This window comes from Staurois parvus, unplaced genomic scaffold (genome assembly GCF_062004578.1).
Source record: "Staurois parvus isolate SC_StPar_1 unplaced genomic scaffold, SC_StPar_1.0 ptg000221l, whole genome shotgun sequence".
Lineage (NCBI taxonomy): Eukaryota > Metazoa > Chordata > Amphibia > Anura > Ranidae > Staurois > Staurois parvus.
In genome coordinates, this window is record NW_028318017.1 from 2,216,855 (window position 1) to 2,235,207 (window position 18,353).

An 18,353-nucleotide genomic window follows, 5' to 3' on the forward strand; every position below is an offset into this window, starting at 1 on the left:
GGAATTGCCGCAGTTTGAGAGATAACCTGGGAGTGAGTCGGAAGCTTTGTGGTGTGATTGGTCAGGTAGGGGCATATTCCGGAGATGTTGCGGAGGTTGAGGCGGCATGATTTGGACAGGGATTGGATGTTGGGCTAAAAGGAGAGTTCAGAGTCCAGGATGACCCCTCGCACCCTGACATGGGGGGATGGGTTGATGGTTGTGCCATTGATCTGGACAGAGAAGTCGGGGGAGGGGCTCCTAGTAGACCTCTAAATGTTTACAAAACCTTACAGAATGGATGGAAAGTCATGATTCCATTTTTATTCTTCTCCTGCCATCAATGGCCAACCTGGTCCCACACTTCATCCATGTCTTTGGGGACCTCTGATCTCCTTATGAACTGTTTCTTCCATGATGAAGATCAGCCATGGAGTATATCTGAGGTGTATATCAGGGAGTGCTTCTTCCCCACATGAGAGCTGGGATGTCCAGCAACATTCATCTAGAAGACATTTCCCGCACTCAAGGCACCAATACACCTCCAGGGTTGTGTGAGACCCCTGATGTACAGGAAGACAGGACTTCAGTGAGGAACATTTCCCTCACTCAGGACAGGAAAGTGGCTTCTCCCTCGTGTGAGATCTCTGATGTCTGTTAAGATGGGACTTCTGTGAATAACATTTCCCACACACAGGACAGCAATACGGCTTCTCCCCCGTGTGAGATCTCTGATGTATAACAAGTTCTGATTTGAATACAAAACATTTCCCGCACTCAGAACAGGAATAGGTTTGCTCCCCTGTGTGGGATCTCTGGTGTGTATAAAGATGGGACTTCACTGAAAAACATTTCCCGCACTCAGGACAGGAAAGTGGCTTCTTCCTTGTGTGAGATCTCTGATGTTTGGAAAGATGGGAGTTCTGTGAAAAACATTTCCCACACTCACGACAAGAATATGGCTTCTCACCTGTGTGAGATCTCTGATGTGTGTAAAGACTGCACTTCACTGAAAAACATTTCCCGCACTCAGCACATGAATACGGCTTCTCCTCTGTGTGAGATCTCTGATGTATGGAAATACTGGACTTCTGTGAAAAACATTTCCCGCAGTCAGGACAGGAATAAGGCTTTTCCCCTGTGTGAGATCTCTGATGTATGTAAAGATAGCACTTTCTTGAAAAACATTTCCCGCAGTCAAGACACAAATAAGGCTTTTCTCCCGTGTGAGATCTCTGATGTGTGACAAGTTCTGATTTTTTTCCAAAACATTTTCCGCACTCAGGACAGGAATGTGGCTTCTCCTCCATGTGAGATGTTTGATGTCTGTGATAAAGGGACTTGTCCGAAAAACATTTCCCGCACTCAGAACAGGAGTATGGTTTTTCCCCCGTGTGAAGCCTTTGATGTGTAACAAGACTTGATTTTATTACAAAACATTTCCCGCACTTAGGACAGGAATATGGCTTTTCCCCCGTGTGAGACCTTTTATGAACTTTAAGGCTGTATTTAGCACTGAAACATTTCCCGCACTTAGGACAGGGATACGGCTTCTCCCCCGTGTGAGATCTTTTATGCACATTAAGATTGTATTTAGAACGGAACCTCTTCCCGCACTCAGTACAGGAGAAACTCTTCCCTGTTGGAAGGCCGGCCCGGTCCCGCACAGTCTGAGGTTCCTCAGGATACGAGGAATCCGATGGTCCATCTACACTGGGTGGTGCCGGATGGACATTGGAGGGAGCCGGGTTTTCTCCTGGACTATACTGTGTGATGTCCTCATCTTCTACTTTCCAGTCTGGAGACAAAGTGAGACAATCCTCGGAGGTTTTCCTCATCTCCCTGCCATGGACTAAAATACAAAGACAAAGAGGATTACTAGACAGGAGCTGATTGGTTCCCCCAAACCAGGACTCCGCCCACACCAGGCAGCTTGGTCTCTGAGGAGCTTACAATTCCACCCTCAAGGGAACTAGGAAATGGCTCCTCTGTTCTCCTACCAGGGCATTTCTTTATTCATGGACCTTAGTCAGAGAGTGAGGAAACAACCAGAACTGTCTTTTATAGGAGGGACAGTGATGAGGGGATTATAGGACGAGGGTCCCCACCCCCTCTATCACTCATCGCCATCTTCCCAACACAAGAAGTACTGCACTTCCTTATTTAGTCCATGATTTAGTCATGAAGAACAGCGGGGCTGAGCCCCACCAGAGGTCAGAGAGTGAGGATGGGGGGAGACCAACCAAGATGAAGACTGGACTGATCCTGAAGACCACCATCATTGGGGTATTGACTCCTCCCTCATTATCACTTTCTGTTTAAGGGTCCAAAGTTGGAGGATGTTATCACATTATTATCAACATGTAAAAGTCTGTGCTCCAATCACATCATCCGATATAAAATGTCCAGCTGGGAGGAAATGGGGGAACAAAAGAGAATCCATATTATGTGTATATAAGCAGTGGGGGGAGGGGGAGAAGTCAGGAGTATGTAATGCACAACATAGAGTATATAGTGCAGGGGTCAGGAGTATGGAATGTACAACATAGAGTATATAGTGCAGGGGTCAGGAGTATGTAATGTACAACATAGATTATATAGTGCAGGGGTCAGGAGTATGTCATGTACAACATAGAGTATATAGTGCAGGGGTCAGGATTTTATAATGTACAACACAGAGTATATAGTGCAGGGGTCAAGAGTATGGAATGTACAACATAGAGTATAAAAAAACAAAAATAAAATGGTGTTGCGCTAATATCAATAGTACTAAGGACACAATAATTTGAAGAGTGGGGAGACAGAAAAAAATAACCCCAAAAGAAAGGTGAGAAGTATAAAGGCTGAATCCAGACCTAATGAGGTAAAATATGAACTGTGACAAAGACATGAGTAATAATCACCAAGTGAACATAAATAATACATAGCAATGTAAAGGTCTGAACCCGGACCAAACTAAGTGCAACATGGATTGTGATGAAATACAACATGAACAATAATCAACTAGTGAACATAAATGATGTATTCAACATATTGGGACTAACACATCCTAAATAAAAATGGTACAAAAAGAGCCGTGCAAAGAAACTTGTGACAATCAAACAGCAAAGAAATATATGTGCAAACCTAATCATACAAGGTGCATGAAACTAAAAATGAAAAAATAATGAATAATAATGAAAGGAACGCGACATATAACAGATAATAATGGAAGCACCGTGATATATAACAATAATAATGGAAGCACCGTGATATATAACAATAATAATGGAAGCACCGTGATATATAACATATAATAATGGAAGCACCGTGACATATAACATATAATAATGGAAGCACCGTGACATATAACATATAATAATGGAAGCACCGTGATATATAACATATAATAATGGAAGCACCGTGACATATAACAATAATAATGGAAGCACTGTGATATATAACAATAATAATGGAAGCACCGTGACATATAACAATAATAATGGAAGCACCGTGACATATAACATATAATAATGGAAGCACTGTGATATATAACAATAATAATGGAAGCACTGTGATATATAACATATAATAATGGAAGCACTGTGATATATAACATATAATAATGGAAGCACTGTGACATATAACATATAATAATGGAAGCACCGTGACATATAACATATAATAATGGAAGCACTGTGACATATAACATATAATAATGGAAGCACTGTGATATATAACAATAATAATGGAAGCACTGTGATATAGAACATATAATAATGGAAGCACTGTGACATATAACATATAATAATGGAAGCACCGTGACATATAACATATAATAATGGAAGCACCGTGACATATAACATATAATAATGGAAGCACTGTGACATATAACATATAATAATGGAAGCACCGTGACATATAACATATAATAATGGAAGCACCGTGACATATAACATATAATAATGGAAGCACTGTGATATATAACAATAATAATGGAAGCACTGTGACATATAACAATAATAATGGAAGCACCGTGATATATAACATATAATAATGGAAGCACCGTGACATATAACATATAATAATGGAAGCACCGTGATATATAACATATAATAATGGAAGCACTGTGATATATAACAATAATAATGGAAGCACTGTGATATATAACATATAATAATGGAAGCACCGTGACATATAACATATAATAATGGAAGCACTGTGACATATAACATATAATAATGGAAGCACTGTGATATATAACATATAATAATGGAAGCACTGTGATATATAACATATAATAATGGAAGCACCGTGACATATAACATATAATAATGGAAGCACTGTGATATATAACATATAATAATGGAAGCACCGTGATATATAACATATAATAATGGAAGCACCGTGACATATAACATATAATAATGGAAGCACCGTGACATATAACATATAATAATGGAAGCACTGTGACATATAACATATAATAATGGAAGCACTGTGACATATAACATATAATAATGGAAGCACTGTGACATATAACATATAATAATGGAAGCACCGTGACATATAACATATAATAATGGAAGCACCGTGACATATAACATATAATAATGGAAGCACTGTGACATATAACATATAATAATGGAAGCACCGTGACATATAACATATAATAATGGAAGCACCGTGACATATAACATATAATAATGGAAGCACTGTGACATATAACATATAATAATGGAAGCACCGTGACATATAACATATAATAATGGAAGCACCGTGACATATAACATATAATAATGGAAGCACTGTGATATATAACATATAATAATGGAAGCACTGTGACATATAACATATAATAATGGAAGCACTGTGACATATAACATATAATAATGGAAGCACTGTGACATATAACATATAATAATGGAAGCACCGTGACATATAACATATAATAATGGAAGCACCGTGACATATAACATATAATAATGGAAGCACTGTGATATATAACAAATAATGAGCGACCATCATAATAAACATAAGTGATCATCAAATCTGCATAAAGTCCATATAAATAGACCGCCAACTCCAAACCAACAAAGCAACTGTGAAATGAATGATCGATCCGTCACCAGCTAAAATGCCTCCTCACCTCCACGCCATGACCCTAAGGGGCCACACAGCTTTTCTGGCCTCACACTCCCAGGTCCCTGATATCCAAGATGATGGAATCACACCGATCCCAGGAATATGGCCGTCCTCACCATATAACCGCAATGATTTCAGTGGTGTTGAAACTGGTAATCCTTTTCACAGGAACATCAGCCGGCTCAGATGCACCCCAGAGGAGAAAGAGAGAGCGCTCCCATAGTGTAGTCATTTGAAAGCAAAAACTTTAATGGAGAAATGCCAAATGAACACTTATATCACATCAGTTGAAATCAGGCCTCAAACACATGTATTGATATGGGTTTATACTGCCAGGGTATAACAAAATGGCGTCGACCATCACCACGCTCCGCTAACAGACCCACGCGTTACGTCACTGTCCCGTGACTTCATCAGGGTGCACCTTGTATGATTAGTTTTGCACATTTATTTCTTTGCTTTTTGATTGTCACAGGTTTCTTTGCACGGCGCTTTTTGTGCCATTTTTATTTAGGACGTGTTAGTTCTATTATGTTGAATACATAATTTATGTTCACTTGGTGATTGTTGTTCATGTTGTTTTCATCACAATCCATATTGCACTTAGTTTGGTCCGGGTTCAGGCTTTTACATTTTTATGTATTATTTATGTTCACTTGGTGATTATTCCTCACGTTGTCTTTGTCACAGTTCATATTGCACCTCATTAGGTCTGGATTCAGCCTTTATACTTCTCACCTTTGTTTTGGGGTTATTGTTTTTCTGTCTCCCCACTCCTCCAATTATTGTGTCCTCAGTACTATTGATATTAGTGCAACACCATTTTATTTTTGTTTCCTTGTGCTAGTGGTGTCTAGGTCTAGGTGTTTGCAGCTGTTTTCAGTAGTCCTATCTATACCTATAGCAGCGCAGAAAGTATTTTTCTAATACACAGAGTATATAGTGCAGGGGTCAGGAGTATGTAATGTACAATATAGAGTATATAGTGCAGGGGTCAGGAGTATGTAATGTACAACATAGAGTATATAGTGCAGGGGTCAGGAGTATGTAATGTACAACATAGAGTATATAGTACAGGGGTCAGGAGTATGTAATGTACAATATAGAGTATAAAGTGCAGGGGTCAGGGGGATGTAATATACAACATAGAGTATATAGTGCAGGGGTCAGGGGGATGTAATGTACAACATAGAGTATATAGTGCAGGGGTCAGGAGTATGTAATGTACAACATAGAGTATATAGTGCAGGGGTCAGGAGTATGTAATGTACAACATGGAGTATATAGTGCAGGGGTCAGGAGGATGTAATGTACAACAGAGTATATAGTGCTGGGGTCAGGAGTATGTAACGTACAACATAGAGTATATAGCGCAGGGGTCAGGAGTATGTAATGTACAACATAGAGTATATAGTGCAGGGGTCAGGAGTATGTAATGTACAACAGAGTATATAGCGTAAGGGTCAGGAGTATGTAATGTACAACATAGAGTATATAGTGCAGGGGTTAGGAGGATGTAATGTACAACAGAGTATATAGTACAGGGGTTATGAGTATATAATGTACAGCATAGAGTATATAGTGCAGGAGTCAGGAGTATGTAATATATAATATAAATTATACAGTGTAAGGGTCAGCACTCATAATATTGGTATTCAGCAATCAGTGGTGGCCTAGATGTCCACATGAGACAAGCTGCAGAGGTCCCACACCGCTGCCTCTTATCTCCTGAGACTGAATCCATTGTTTCTATGTGTTTATCAGATGATGGGGGATCTAGGTGGATCCTCCGTACTGCTCTCTCCTTTACAATAAAGTCTCCTCTTACCCGGTGATGTGAGGGGCGGCTGATTGTCCATCATGACGTCCTTGTAGAGATCCTTGTGTCCTTCTAAATACTCCCACTCCTCCATGGAGAAATAGACAGTGACACCCTGACACCTTATAGGAACCTGACACACACAATGATACAGTCACCATCCAGACACATCCCTTGTCTGTTACTGGAGAATGTCCCAGAATTCCCGGCACCGCTCACCTCTCCTGTCAGCAGCTCCATCATCTTCTTGGTGACTTCTAGAATCTTCTGTCTTGTAGGGATCAGGGATGAAGGTGGGGGGATGGTGATGGGATTCTGGATTCTCGAGGATCTTGTGGTCATACGATGAGATCTCCTTTTTGGGTCATTGTCGGTAGATTTCATGACTCCTGTACAGTTCTGCATTATACAAAGAGAAATCTCACTCTCCCACAGGAATGTAACATCATGGGCCCCTGGAGGAAGTCATTCACTGGGGCCCCTACCACACTGCCCAAACTTACACACTCTCAAAAATTAAAGTATAAATAATTGATAGAATGAAACATATATTTCTGAGGACTTTCAATATAATCAATATTAAAGAAGAAAACATGGCATAAACCAAAGACTAATCAACACAGGGCACAGTACGGAGGGGGGGCAGGAGGGCACAGTACAGGGGGGAGGGCACAGTACAGGGGGGCAGGAGGGCACAATACATGGGGGGCAGGAGGGCACAGTGCAGGGGAATGTAGGAGAGCACACTACAGGGGGGGCAGGAAGGCACAGTACAGGAGGGCACAGTACAGGGGGGCAGGAGGGCATAGTACATGGGGCAGGAGGTCACAGTACAGGGGGATCAGGAGGGCACACTACGTGGGGCAGGAGGTAACAGTACAGGAGGGGCTGGAGGGCTGAGTACAGTACAGAGGGGTTAGAAGGTACATTACAGGGTGCAGTAATGTGTAATACAGTAGAAATGGTCTCCTCAAGCACAGCAACACAGGGAAGTTGCTGTCACAGATCTTGCCTGTTCTGACAGCCTGTCACTGGGTTAAAGAACTCTGGGATAGGCAATAAATCCCCCAATAGTACACCCCCCCTAAACAAATCACTAAACAGTTCATAAAATGTTGAAAATCCTTCCCATTGGGGAGAAAAGTCTAATTGAATTTTTATGACCTCATCTCTGTAACATAAAAGATAACATCATCTGCTGTGCAAAGGAGGAGGTTGTCAGGAATGGACTCGCCAATGGTGGTGGAACTCACCTGCCTTGTGGGCTGCAGTACCAGGGCTGGCCAGCGGGTGCTCTCAGCAACCAGAAGCTCACTCCTGCAATCAGCCATCACCTGAGGCTGATTGCAGGAGCTGTATTTAAGGAATGGCCAGACATGTAGTCAGTGCCTTGGTGTTTGTTTCCCATGCGCCCTGTTTCCTGTATCCTGTCTCCTGCCTGATACCCTGATGCCCGATGACCCAGTGTACGCTACCCGGCCTGATGTTCCTACCCAGCCTGACGATCTAGTGCCCGCTATTCCGCCTGATGACCCGATCCAGCCTGATGATCCTATCCAGCTTGATGATCTAGTGTACGCTACCCAGCCTGATGACCCGATCCGGCCTATCAACCCAATCCGGCCTGATGACCCCATCCAGCTTGATGATCTGGTATACGCTACCCAGCCTGATGACCCGATCCGTCCTGATGACCCGATCCGGCCTGATGACCCGATCCAGCCTGATGACCTGGTGTTCGTGATCCAGCCCGATGACCCGATCCGGCCTGATGACCCGATCCGGCCTGATGACCTGGTGTTCATGATCCAGCCCGATGACCCGATCCAGCCCGATGACCCGGTGTTCGTGATCCAGCCCGATGACCCGATCCAGCCCGATGACCCGGTGTTCGTGATCCAGCCCGATGACCCGATCCAGCCCGATGACCCGATCCAGCCTGATGACCTGATCCAGCCTGATGACCTGGTGTTCGTGATCCAGCCCGATGACCCGATCCAGCCTGACGACCTGGTCTGGCACCTCGGTGCCCGTGGTCCGGCCTGGTGCCTCGCTGCCCGTGGTCCGGCCTGGTGCCTCGCTGCCCGCTGTTCTGCCAGATAACTTGGTGCCCGCTGTTCTGCCAGATGACTCGGTGCCTGCTGTCGTGCCAGTTGACTCGGTGCCCGCTGTCGAGCTTGGTGTCTCGATGCCCGCTGTTCTGCCAGATGACTTGGTGCCCGCTGTTCTGCCAGATGACTCGTGCCCGCTGTCGTGCCAGTTGACCCGGTGCCCGCTGTCGTGCCAATTGACTCAGTGCCCGCTGTCGAGCTTGGTGACTCGGTGCTCGCTGTTCTGCCAGATAACTCGGTGCCCGCTGTCATGCCAGATGACTCGGTGCCCACTGTTCTGCCAGATGACTCGGTGCCCGCTGTCGTGTCAGTTGACCCGGTGCCCGCTGTTGTGCCAGTTGACCCGGTGCCCGCTGTTGTGCCAGTTGACTCGGTGCCCGCTGTCGTGCCAGTTGACTCGGTGCCCGCTGTCGAGCTTGGTGTCTCGATGCCCGCTGTTCTGCCAGTTGACCCGGTGCCCGCTGTCGTGCCAGTTGACCCGGTGCCCGCTGTCGAGCTTGGTGACTCGATGCCCGCTGTCGAGCCAGATGACTTGGTGCCCGCTGTCAAGCCAGATGACTCGGTGCCCGCTGTCAAGCTTGATGCCTCGGTGCCTGCTGCCTCGCCTGATGGCCCGGTGCCTGCTGCCTCGCCTGATCGCCCGGTGCCCGCTGCTCCGCCTGATGGCCCGGTGCCCCCTGCTCCGCCTGATGGCCCGGTGTCTGCTGCCCAGCCTGATGTGCCTCCGTCCGCTGCCCAGCCTGATGTGCCTCCGTCCGCTGCCCAGCCTGATGTGCCTCCGCCCGCTGCCCAGCCTGATGTGCCTCCGCCCGCTGCCCAGCCTGATGTGCCTTCGCCCGCTGCCCAGCCTGATGTGCCTCCGCCCGCTGCCCAGCCTGATGTGCCTCCTCCCGCTGCCCAGTCTGATGTGCCTCCGCCCGCTGCCCAGTCTGATGTGCCAGCCCCTGATATCCAGCCAGTTACCTGACCCGGGCGCTGGAACATTTTGCCCACTAAGGACTGTTTGGAGCGTCCTGAGGCCGCTCCTTGAGGGGGGGGGTACTGTCAGGAATGGACTCGCCAATGGTGGTGGGACTCACCTGCCTTGTGGGCTGCAGTACCAGGGCTGGCCAGCGGGTGCTCTCAGCAACCAGAAGCTCACTCCTGCAATCAGCCATCACCTGAGGCTGACTGCAGGAGGTGTATTTAAGGAATGGCCAGACCTGTAGTCAGTGCCTTGGTGTTTGTTTCCCATGCGCCCTGTATCCTGTCTCCTGCCTGCTCGACCCTCCTGCTTGACTCTGACTCTGATAGAACTCCGCCTGCACTGACCCTGGCAATTCCTGACCATTCTTCTGGCTGCTCCCGTTGTACCTTTCTGCCTGATTGTTCCTGACCCAGCGTGCCTGACCACTCCACCTCTCCAGCCCTGACTGTACCTGTACCTATTCGTTTAAGGTTTGTTTTGTTTTGCACTGTGTTTTTTTATTTTGTGCAGCTCACAATAAATATTATTATTATTTAATCATTTCTGAAGCCTGCTGTTTCCCTGTGTCAGTCCACACATCTCTGGTCATACCTGGAGCCCTGACAGAGGTGTAACAGCCGGGATGACATCATATCCTCTCCTCTCTCTCTGCAGTAAAAGGAAACTACAGTTCCCATCAATTACAGGTGAATGTGGGCGAGTACACTAGGCCTGTATGTGTTGAATGTGTCTGAGAGTCTCGGTCCGCCCACCACTGCAAGTAGGGCTGTCTGACATCCCTGCTTCTTGCAGAAAGAACTACAGAAGGGATGTGCCAAGACCAGTGGCTGGGAGTAAAGGAGGCGGAGCAGCCATCGGTCTTACAAACAGGAAACCAAAGAGAATTAATGGTTTGATTTGAGTTCTGCTTTAAATTTACAATCAGAATAACATCTCCCCACCTGTACCTTCCTCTCACAGTTCCAGCACTTTGTAGGGGTTAAGGAAGAGGTGGAGCATCTTACTACTGCTGCTGCTTGTGTGGGCGGGATATGTACTGCTCTGATCACATGGGATGAACAGAAGAGGAGGGACATGGGGATTGGAGCTGTACATATCCCGCCCACACAAGCACCAGTAGCAGTAAGATGCTCCGTCTCAGGGTTCATGAACTCCTGCAAAGCAGAAGAAAGTAGAGGGAGGAGATGTCATTCTGATTGTAGATGGAGGCCACTGACAGGCTGCTGCTGTACCCGCAGCCCAGATTCCGGGACACTGCCCGGGACACGGCCATCCTGGGACAGCTTAGTAAAAAGCTTGACTGACTATCCCGGAAAATTGGTATCATGTAATGCAAGATTATCAAGGGGCCCCTGGGCAGTGCCCTGCTCTCCCATAATCCCTCACTTCTATGGTCAGCTCTAGATTTATTCTCCAGGGATTGGCCACAATGTGCCGACTCAGCAAAGGACAGACATCTCCATCCAATGATATGATGACAATGGGGTCAGATTTATAGCTCCTTCTAGAAGTCATATAATAGAGTCACTAATGGTTTACTAGTAAGGCTCACTGACCCACCAGGAAATGTCACCCATGGATTTAGTGGTCAGTGGGCGTGGCATGCTGGTAATCATGGGTCTCACTGATTGGACTAAAGCTGTGATTGTTCTCTTCTATAACCAATGCCGCCATCTTGTGCTATAACCAAATCTCATAGAGTCCGGACACTTTATGTATTCATAGTACTTGTGTGGATGTCGTTATTAATTACAGAACATCAGAAGACTTCAAGTGACTCTGAATACCTCCCAGTGTACAGCCCAGTCAGATTTAACCCCTTCATTACACTCACCTCTCCAGTCAGCAGGCTGAGGACCTCCAGGGTGAGCTTCAATATCGTCTCATTCCGGGGAAATTCCTTCCTTACAATCTTCACAAAACCCAAAGTCTGCTGATTGTCCATCATGACGTCCTTGTAGAGGTCCTTGTGTCCTTCTAAATACTCCCACTCCTCCATGGAGAAATAGACAGTGACACCCTGACACCTTATAGGAACCTGACACACACAATGATACAGTCACCATCCAGACACATCCCTTGTCTGTTACTGGAGAATATCCCAGAATTCCCGGCACCGCTCACCTCTCCTGTCAGCAGCTCCATCATCTTCTTGGTGACTTCTAGAATCTTCTGCATGTTGTGTCTCTCAGGTTTTAGGGAGTCACATGGAGGCACTGTGATGGTCATATGATCACCTGACTTCAGAAGAGGAAATCTCTGTATTGAGGAACCAATAGGAATATCATGTTAGAATCCCAGAATCCTCCTCACCTCTCCGGTCAGGTCTGTGTTTTATTAATAGAGATAAGAGTGATGTCATGTGACCTCCCAGAATCCTCCTCACCTCTCCAGTCTGGTCTGTGTTTTATTAATAGAGATAAGAGTGATGTCATGTGACCTCCCAGAATCCTCCTCACCTCTCCGGTCAGGTCTGTGTTTTATTAATAGAGATAAGAGTGATGTCATGTGACCTCCCAGAATCCTCCTCACCTCTCCGGTCAGCAGGTAGATGATCTCCAGGGTGAGGTTTAGTATCTTCTCAGTCATGTGACTCCGGTCCTCCTCCATCCTCATTGGTGCCATCATGTGATCTATACAGGTCTCCTTGTAGACGGATAACTTTGGGAAATAAAAGTAAGAATTACACTCACTGGCCACTTTATTAGGTCCACCTTGCTAGTGCCAAGAAAATCTCCCCCCCACCATGACACCACCAGCCTGAACCGTTGATACAAGGCTGGATGGATCCATGCTTTCATGTTGTCTATGCCAAATTCTGACCCTACCATCTGAATGTCACATCAACCAGTCTGCCCATTCTCCTCTGACATTGACAAGGCATTTTCCTCCACACAACTGCCGCTCACTGGATATTTTCTCTTTTTCGGACCATTCACTGGAAACCCTAGAGATGGTTGTGCGTGAAAATCCCAGTAGATCAGCAGTTTTTGAAATACCCAAACCAGCCTGCCTGGAACCAACAACCACGCCACATTCAAAGTCACTTAAATCCCCTTTCTTCCTCATTCTGATGCTCAGTTTGAACTTCAGCAAGTTGTCTTCACCACGTCGAGATGCCTAAATGCATTGAGTTGCTGCCATGTGATTGGCTGATTAGCAGTTACCCAGCAATTGAATAGGTGGACCTGATAGGGTGGCCAGTGAGTGTATTTGGATGGTATTAGTCACACAATAGGATGTGGATGTGAGGGGGGAATAGAAGGGTCGCTGGACATCTAACCACCTCAATACCGAGCACTTATACCCCCTTCCTGACCAGAACACTTTTCAGATGTCAGTGCTGTTGCAGTTTGGACAGTCATATACAATACTATTCAAGGTGCTGGCTAGTCGGTGTAAAAATTGTGTCCCATTCCCAACGTGTCCAACTGCATGAAAATCCATCCAAATTCAATATAAATCCCTCATAAATACTGAATAGAAATATAAAATCATCAATATTAATAGTTCTTTTACATCAGTTGATGTGCTTGTGCCTCTCCAATCACACTGCGCCAACCGACCGTGCAGAATAAAGTGCCTTGTGCTTCTCCTTTCATCAAAGTGCAGATCTCATGCTCCCCCTCCAGTGCTCCCCTCCAGTGCGCCCCCCCAATGCCCCCCCTCCAGTGCTTCCCTTCAGTGCTCCCCATCCAGTGCTCCCCTCCAGTGCTCCCCTCCCCCAGCACAGGATGTGGACTCTTACACTGGAATAGGAGTCCTATGTGCTGTGTCATGGTCCTGGTTAGTCTGGAGCTTGTAGTCCTCCTGGATGATTGTGTACAATTCCCCCCCCCAATATATCATACAACTGATGGTTCATCTCATGATGTATGCAGGGAGGAGATAACAACAATCACCCACATGGTGTCATTCCATTTATTACAAACTTCCTTTACAGCAAACCATATACACTCACATTTGTATATAATATACAAGCAAAATGTCCGACCGAAAGTGTCCCATCCACATGAGTCCCACCATTCGGGAATTACATCACCGCAGCCGTCACTGACGCATTTCCCCTCCTCTAGGGGGCTGTAAGAGGATTGGCTGCTGGTGGTAGATGGTCTTCTTTATACTGTGTGTCTCCATATCTCCGAGCCCACTTCCCCTTCCTGTCCTAACCCGGTGTCACCTCCGTTTCCTCCCGTGGCCTTGCGTGGTCATGCAACACTGAACCCAAATTACATTTTTATCACTTTTTAGACAGACAGAGCTTTCTTTTGGTTGTACAGTATTTATTCACCACTGAGGGGGGAGGCAGACAAGGAATGATAAATCTGATCCTTCCTATGACTTGTTTGCTCTGAGGCAGTGCTGTGAGGTCAATGTCGGCTCATCATGAGGTCCAGGAAGGGGAACTTGCTGACTTTTGGATGGAGTTGCTGGATAATCAGGATAATTGGCAGAACTCCAACTGCAAGGCTATAATTTCCAGCAGCCTGCTGACTGACAGGAGTGACGTCACTGCCACTCGCTTCAGTAAGAGAAGGGATTGGATAGCAGGAGGATGGTGATGGTGGAGTACAGAGCTGTGGGGGGAGGAGTTGGTTCTCTCCAATGGCAGCCAAGTGTGGGTAGGAGGACAGTAGGGGGTTCTCTTGGTTGCCAAGTATTTTCTGGTATCCAGGACATTGTACAGAGTGGTGGTGGGTTCCTGGGGCTTAGAATTCCAGCATCGGGCACTGCCAGAGCCTGTGTCATGGGAAGGTATTGGAGTGTCTCCTGAAGATGTATAGCACTGACCCCTGACTACCTTTTAGGTAATGCTGCGGAAACCGACCTCTTCTAAGAAGAGTGCCCGCCTCCTAGAGTCCTTCAACTACTCTACCTGTTTAAGGCCCTGAGCTCCACTACCCCCTCAGGGGCCCCAAAGTTCCTTATCTGTAGTGCCCCCTGAGAGACCCCTCAGAGCCTCTACTTGCCTCAGTATTTCCCTCCCTCTGACACCAATGATGGAACATATTCTTCATGGCCGGCTGGGGAATGTTTTCTTCCTCCTGAGCAGCAATGTAAGGGGCTCTATGCTCCATACTCCTGACCCCGGCACTCCATCATTGTGTTGGCTGCATAGTGTAATGATTGCCCATTGGCTGCCTGTGTAGTGTCATCATTGCCCTTTGTAGGCCATGTATGGTCAGGATGGTCCTTGTCTTGTCTATTTATTGTCAGTGCTGTTTGTTTAGAGGACCATATTACTAGAATTTATCTCCACAATGAGGAGAATGTTCCGGCCCCGGAAGTGGGGGAATGTTCTGCCCCTGAAGGGGTTAATCTGGGTTCCCACACTATATATGTGTGTATCATCATCTACTGGAGATAAAAGACGTCACAGTGACTATGGAGGAAGAGGACGGACGTGACCATGGGGGAAGAGGACGGACGTGACCATGGAGGAAGAGGACGGACGTGACCATGGAGGAAGAGGACGGACGTGACCATGGAGGAAGAGGACGGACGTGACCATGGAGGAAGAGGACGGACGTGACCATGGAGGAAGAGGACGGACGTGGCCATGGGGGAAGAGGACGGACGTGGCCATGGGGGAAGAGGACGGACGTGACCATGGAGGAAGAGGACGGACGTGACCATGGAGGAAGAGGACGGACGTGACCATGGAGGAAGAGGACGGACGTGACCATGGAGGAAGAGGACGGACGTGACCATGGAGGAAGAGGACGGACGTGACCATGGAGGAAGAGGACGGACGTGACTATGGAGGAAGAGGATGGACATGATGAGGGGTTACTGGGTGTAAATAGGAAATAACAACTTATTCCCTCCTAGATTGTAAGCTTCCAGGATCAGGCCCTCCTATCCCTCTTGTATTGAACTGTATTGTCTCCACTTTATATTGTAAAGTGCTGAGCAAACTGTTGGCGCCATATAAATCCTGTATAATAATAATAATAATTACCTCCTCTGCTGCCACTTCCACCATTGTCTCCTCTCTACTTCCTGTCTGTTCCTGACATCACTTCCTGTCTTCCATAGAGACTTCCTGTCTGGGTAGAAGTGATATCCCCACCTTGTGGAGCTCAGAGGAACTGCAGCCCTGAGAAGCGTCTGGTAGTGTGACCCCGGCCTTGTGCTGGGTGTGTATGGACTGTAGATCCTTATAGAGGGGTCACCTCCACTCCCACCAAGGGGGACAGAAATATATGACTGCTCGGGGGAGGGGTTTTGGCTCCTTTGATTTTGCAGTAACATTGATTGCAGATTTAGTCCTGTAGAACATCTGGTATATGGATACAAAGCCCCCCAGCTGGGAGTAAAGGGTGGAAATGGCTGGTGACCCCCAGATTTGGGCAATGATGTCATCACTATAAATGGATAAAACCCGCGCTATGTGTAACAACTCCAAACCTACAAAAACCTTCTAGCGGACTGCTGATGTAACAAAGGGAAGGATTCCCTGTCATCTAGAAGAGCATTATGTGTCACAGCGCTGTCCTATTGTGTGTGCACAGAAATCATCACAAATACACTACAAATATGTGGAGACATTCAGAGATAAAGAGCTCGGGGCTCCAAATCCTATTCTCTGCACATCCACTGCTTCCACTTTACATCCACTTCATTCATCTCATCAGATTTGCTGCTATAGGAAATCATCTCAAATCCTGTGCAAATCCATGGAGACAGACAATATTGTGTGCTCAGTAGAGTGTTCTCTGCAAGTCCACCGCTTCCACTTTGCAGCTACTTCAATCAACTTATTTTACTACAAAATCCACCAATCAGTGACAAGTTGATAAGGTGTGAAAGTGCTCCGCCCTCCAAACTGTCAGCTGTAGTGTAGCCACGCCTTCTTCCACCTCTTGTACACGGGATGGTGAGGGCGCCCCCTAGTAGTGCTTCCCCCTCACCACACCAATAGGACTCCCAGCTTTTCAGCTCCCAGAGTCAGAAACATCCTTCACACTCTCCTCATCTCCGATGGTAAAGGAACCGGATCCTCCTCGCTCACTCCTGCAAGTCGGCTGCGGGTTCTGTCAGTCTCCCTCCTAGACTCCGCCTCCGACCACCGATCTCACTACTATCCAAACAGGAAGTCTCTATGGAAGACAGGAAGTGATGTCAGATACAGGCAGGAAGTTCCATGAATGAGGAAGCAGAGAGGAGACATTCCTGGATCTGCAGCAGAGGAGGTAATACGTAGATGAACCCCTTCAGGGGGAGGAGTTGATGATAATATATTTGCCCCCAAAGCTGGCCTACATGGTTCAGTTTTATCGTTCAGCCAGCGGGATGAGCATAAAAACTGAAGTGATTCCCCCATCCATACATTGGAGGTGGATGGGGGAATCCTCCCCACTGCACTCTTGTATTCTGACAATGGGGGGACTCCTTCGCTCTCAGAATACACGGATCAGCACTGAAGCTATTGGCTGCAGCCGCTGGGGGAGTGGCTTTTATCCGGCAGTGGCCACACATGGATGGAAATGTGAGCGATCCCTGCTGAACCAGCTGAATTTCCATGGATCTATGGTCACCTTCAGTGACTTCCTCCCCTCCCCCTCATCTCCTTCATGATGGAAGTCATGCTGAGATCATCTCCCATTGGCTGAGCAATATTCTCATTTGTCTCTCAGCTCCTTCTTGCTATTCCTCGTCCTGCCTGTTGTTTCCTTGGATTGATTTTCTGTGTAGTGACCCCGGCTTGGTCTCTTGGATGCGCTCGTCTGTTGCTTGCCCTGACCTTTCTCCTGATTCCTGGATCTCCTCCTCATCTCTCCTCCATATCCTCTTACACAGCTTTTCTCCACACCTGCAGTGACCCTGGGGGGAGGAAACTTGGCACCAGCACGCCGCCAAATCCATCCCCACCATTAGGGGCTCTGGAGACAATTGTCTGCTATTTACACTCCGTTCCTCCGCACATCACCTGATCACATGACAGCTTACTGCCACAGATTCCGGACAGATTTCTGGATGGTAAAGGTCAAAGGTCACTCTTCAGTTTAGGAGAGGTAGGACGCACCCAGGAATTGGTTTGTATGGAAGCTTCATATAGAGGACCCCTCAAATCTTCTCATCCAAATATCCATCCAGAGCCTATATGTCCTATGACATCACAGTGACCTCACAGCGCCTCTTCCCAATGTCCCTCCATCCAGAGTCAGAGAATCCTATGACATCACAATGACCTCACAGCTCCTCCTCCCAATGTCCCTCCATCTTGCCTTTTTCTGATGCTCTTAAGATGTGGGGGACCCTTTTTAGTCTCAATAGACAGAACAAGCTTTTTATCTGCGTAGTGTGGGGGTCCTGTGTGGGGAAATTATACCTCAGCCTGAAGTGGGGC

At 46.8% G+C, this 18,353-nt stretch overlaps 3 protein-coding genes across 3 annotated transcripts in view; 1 reads left to right on the forward strand and 2 right to left on the reverse strand.

Moving 5' to 3' along the window:
• The window catches only part of LOC149460759 (uncharacterized), a 333,674-nt gene that overhangs the window by 149,095 nt on the left and 166,226 nt on the right, over nucleotides 1-18,353 (reverse strand). The window lies entirely within an intron of this gene.
• The window catches only part of LOC149460761 (uncharacterized), a 172,588-nt gene that overhangs the window by 16,043 nt on the left and 138,192 nt on the right, over nucleotides 1-18,353 (forward strand). The window lies entirely within an intron of this gene.
• LOC149460762 (uncharacterized) lies at nucleotides 6,912-12,129 on the reverse strand. The gene is made up of 2 exons (XM_089679316.1): nucleotides 11,835-12,129; nucleotides 6,912-7,321 (listed from the first exon to the last, which is right to left on the reverse strand). Exons 1-2 carry the CDS (start codon nucleotides 11,997-11,999, stop codon nucleotides 7,046-7,048), a joined length of 441 nt encoding a protein of 146 aa, XP_089535442.1. The 5' UTR covers nucleotides 12,000-12,129; the 3' UTR covers nucleotides 6,912-7,045.

Coding starts and splice junctions, on each gene's coding strand:
- LOC149460762 (XM_089679316.1), bottom strand. CDS start 11,999: ATGGAGGAGTGGGAGTATTTAGAAGGACACAAGGACCTCTACAAGGAC. Junction 7,322..11,834: donor TCAGCCTGCTGACTGGAGAG/GTGAGTGTAATG, acceptor TGTATAATGCAG/AACTGTACAGGAGTCATGAA.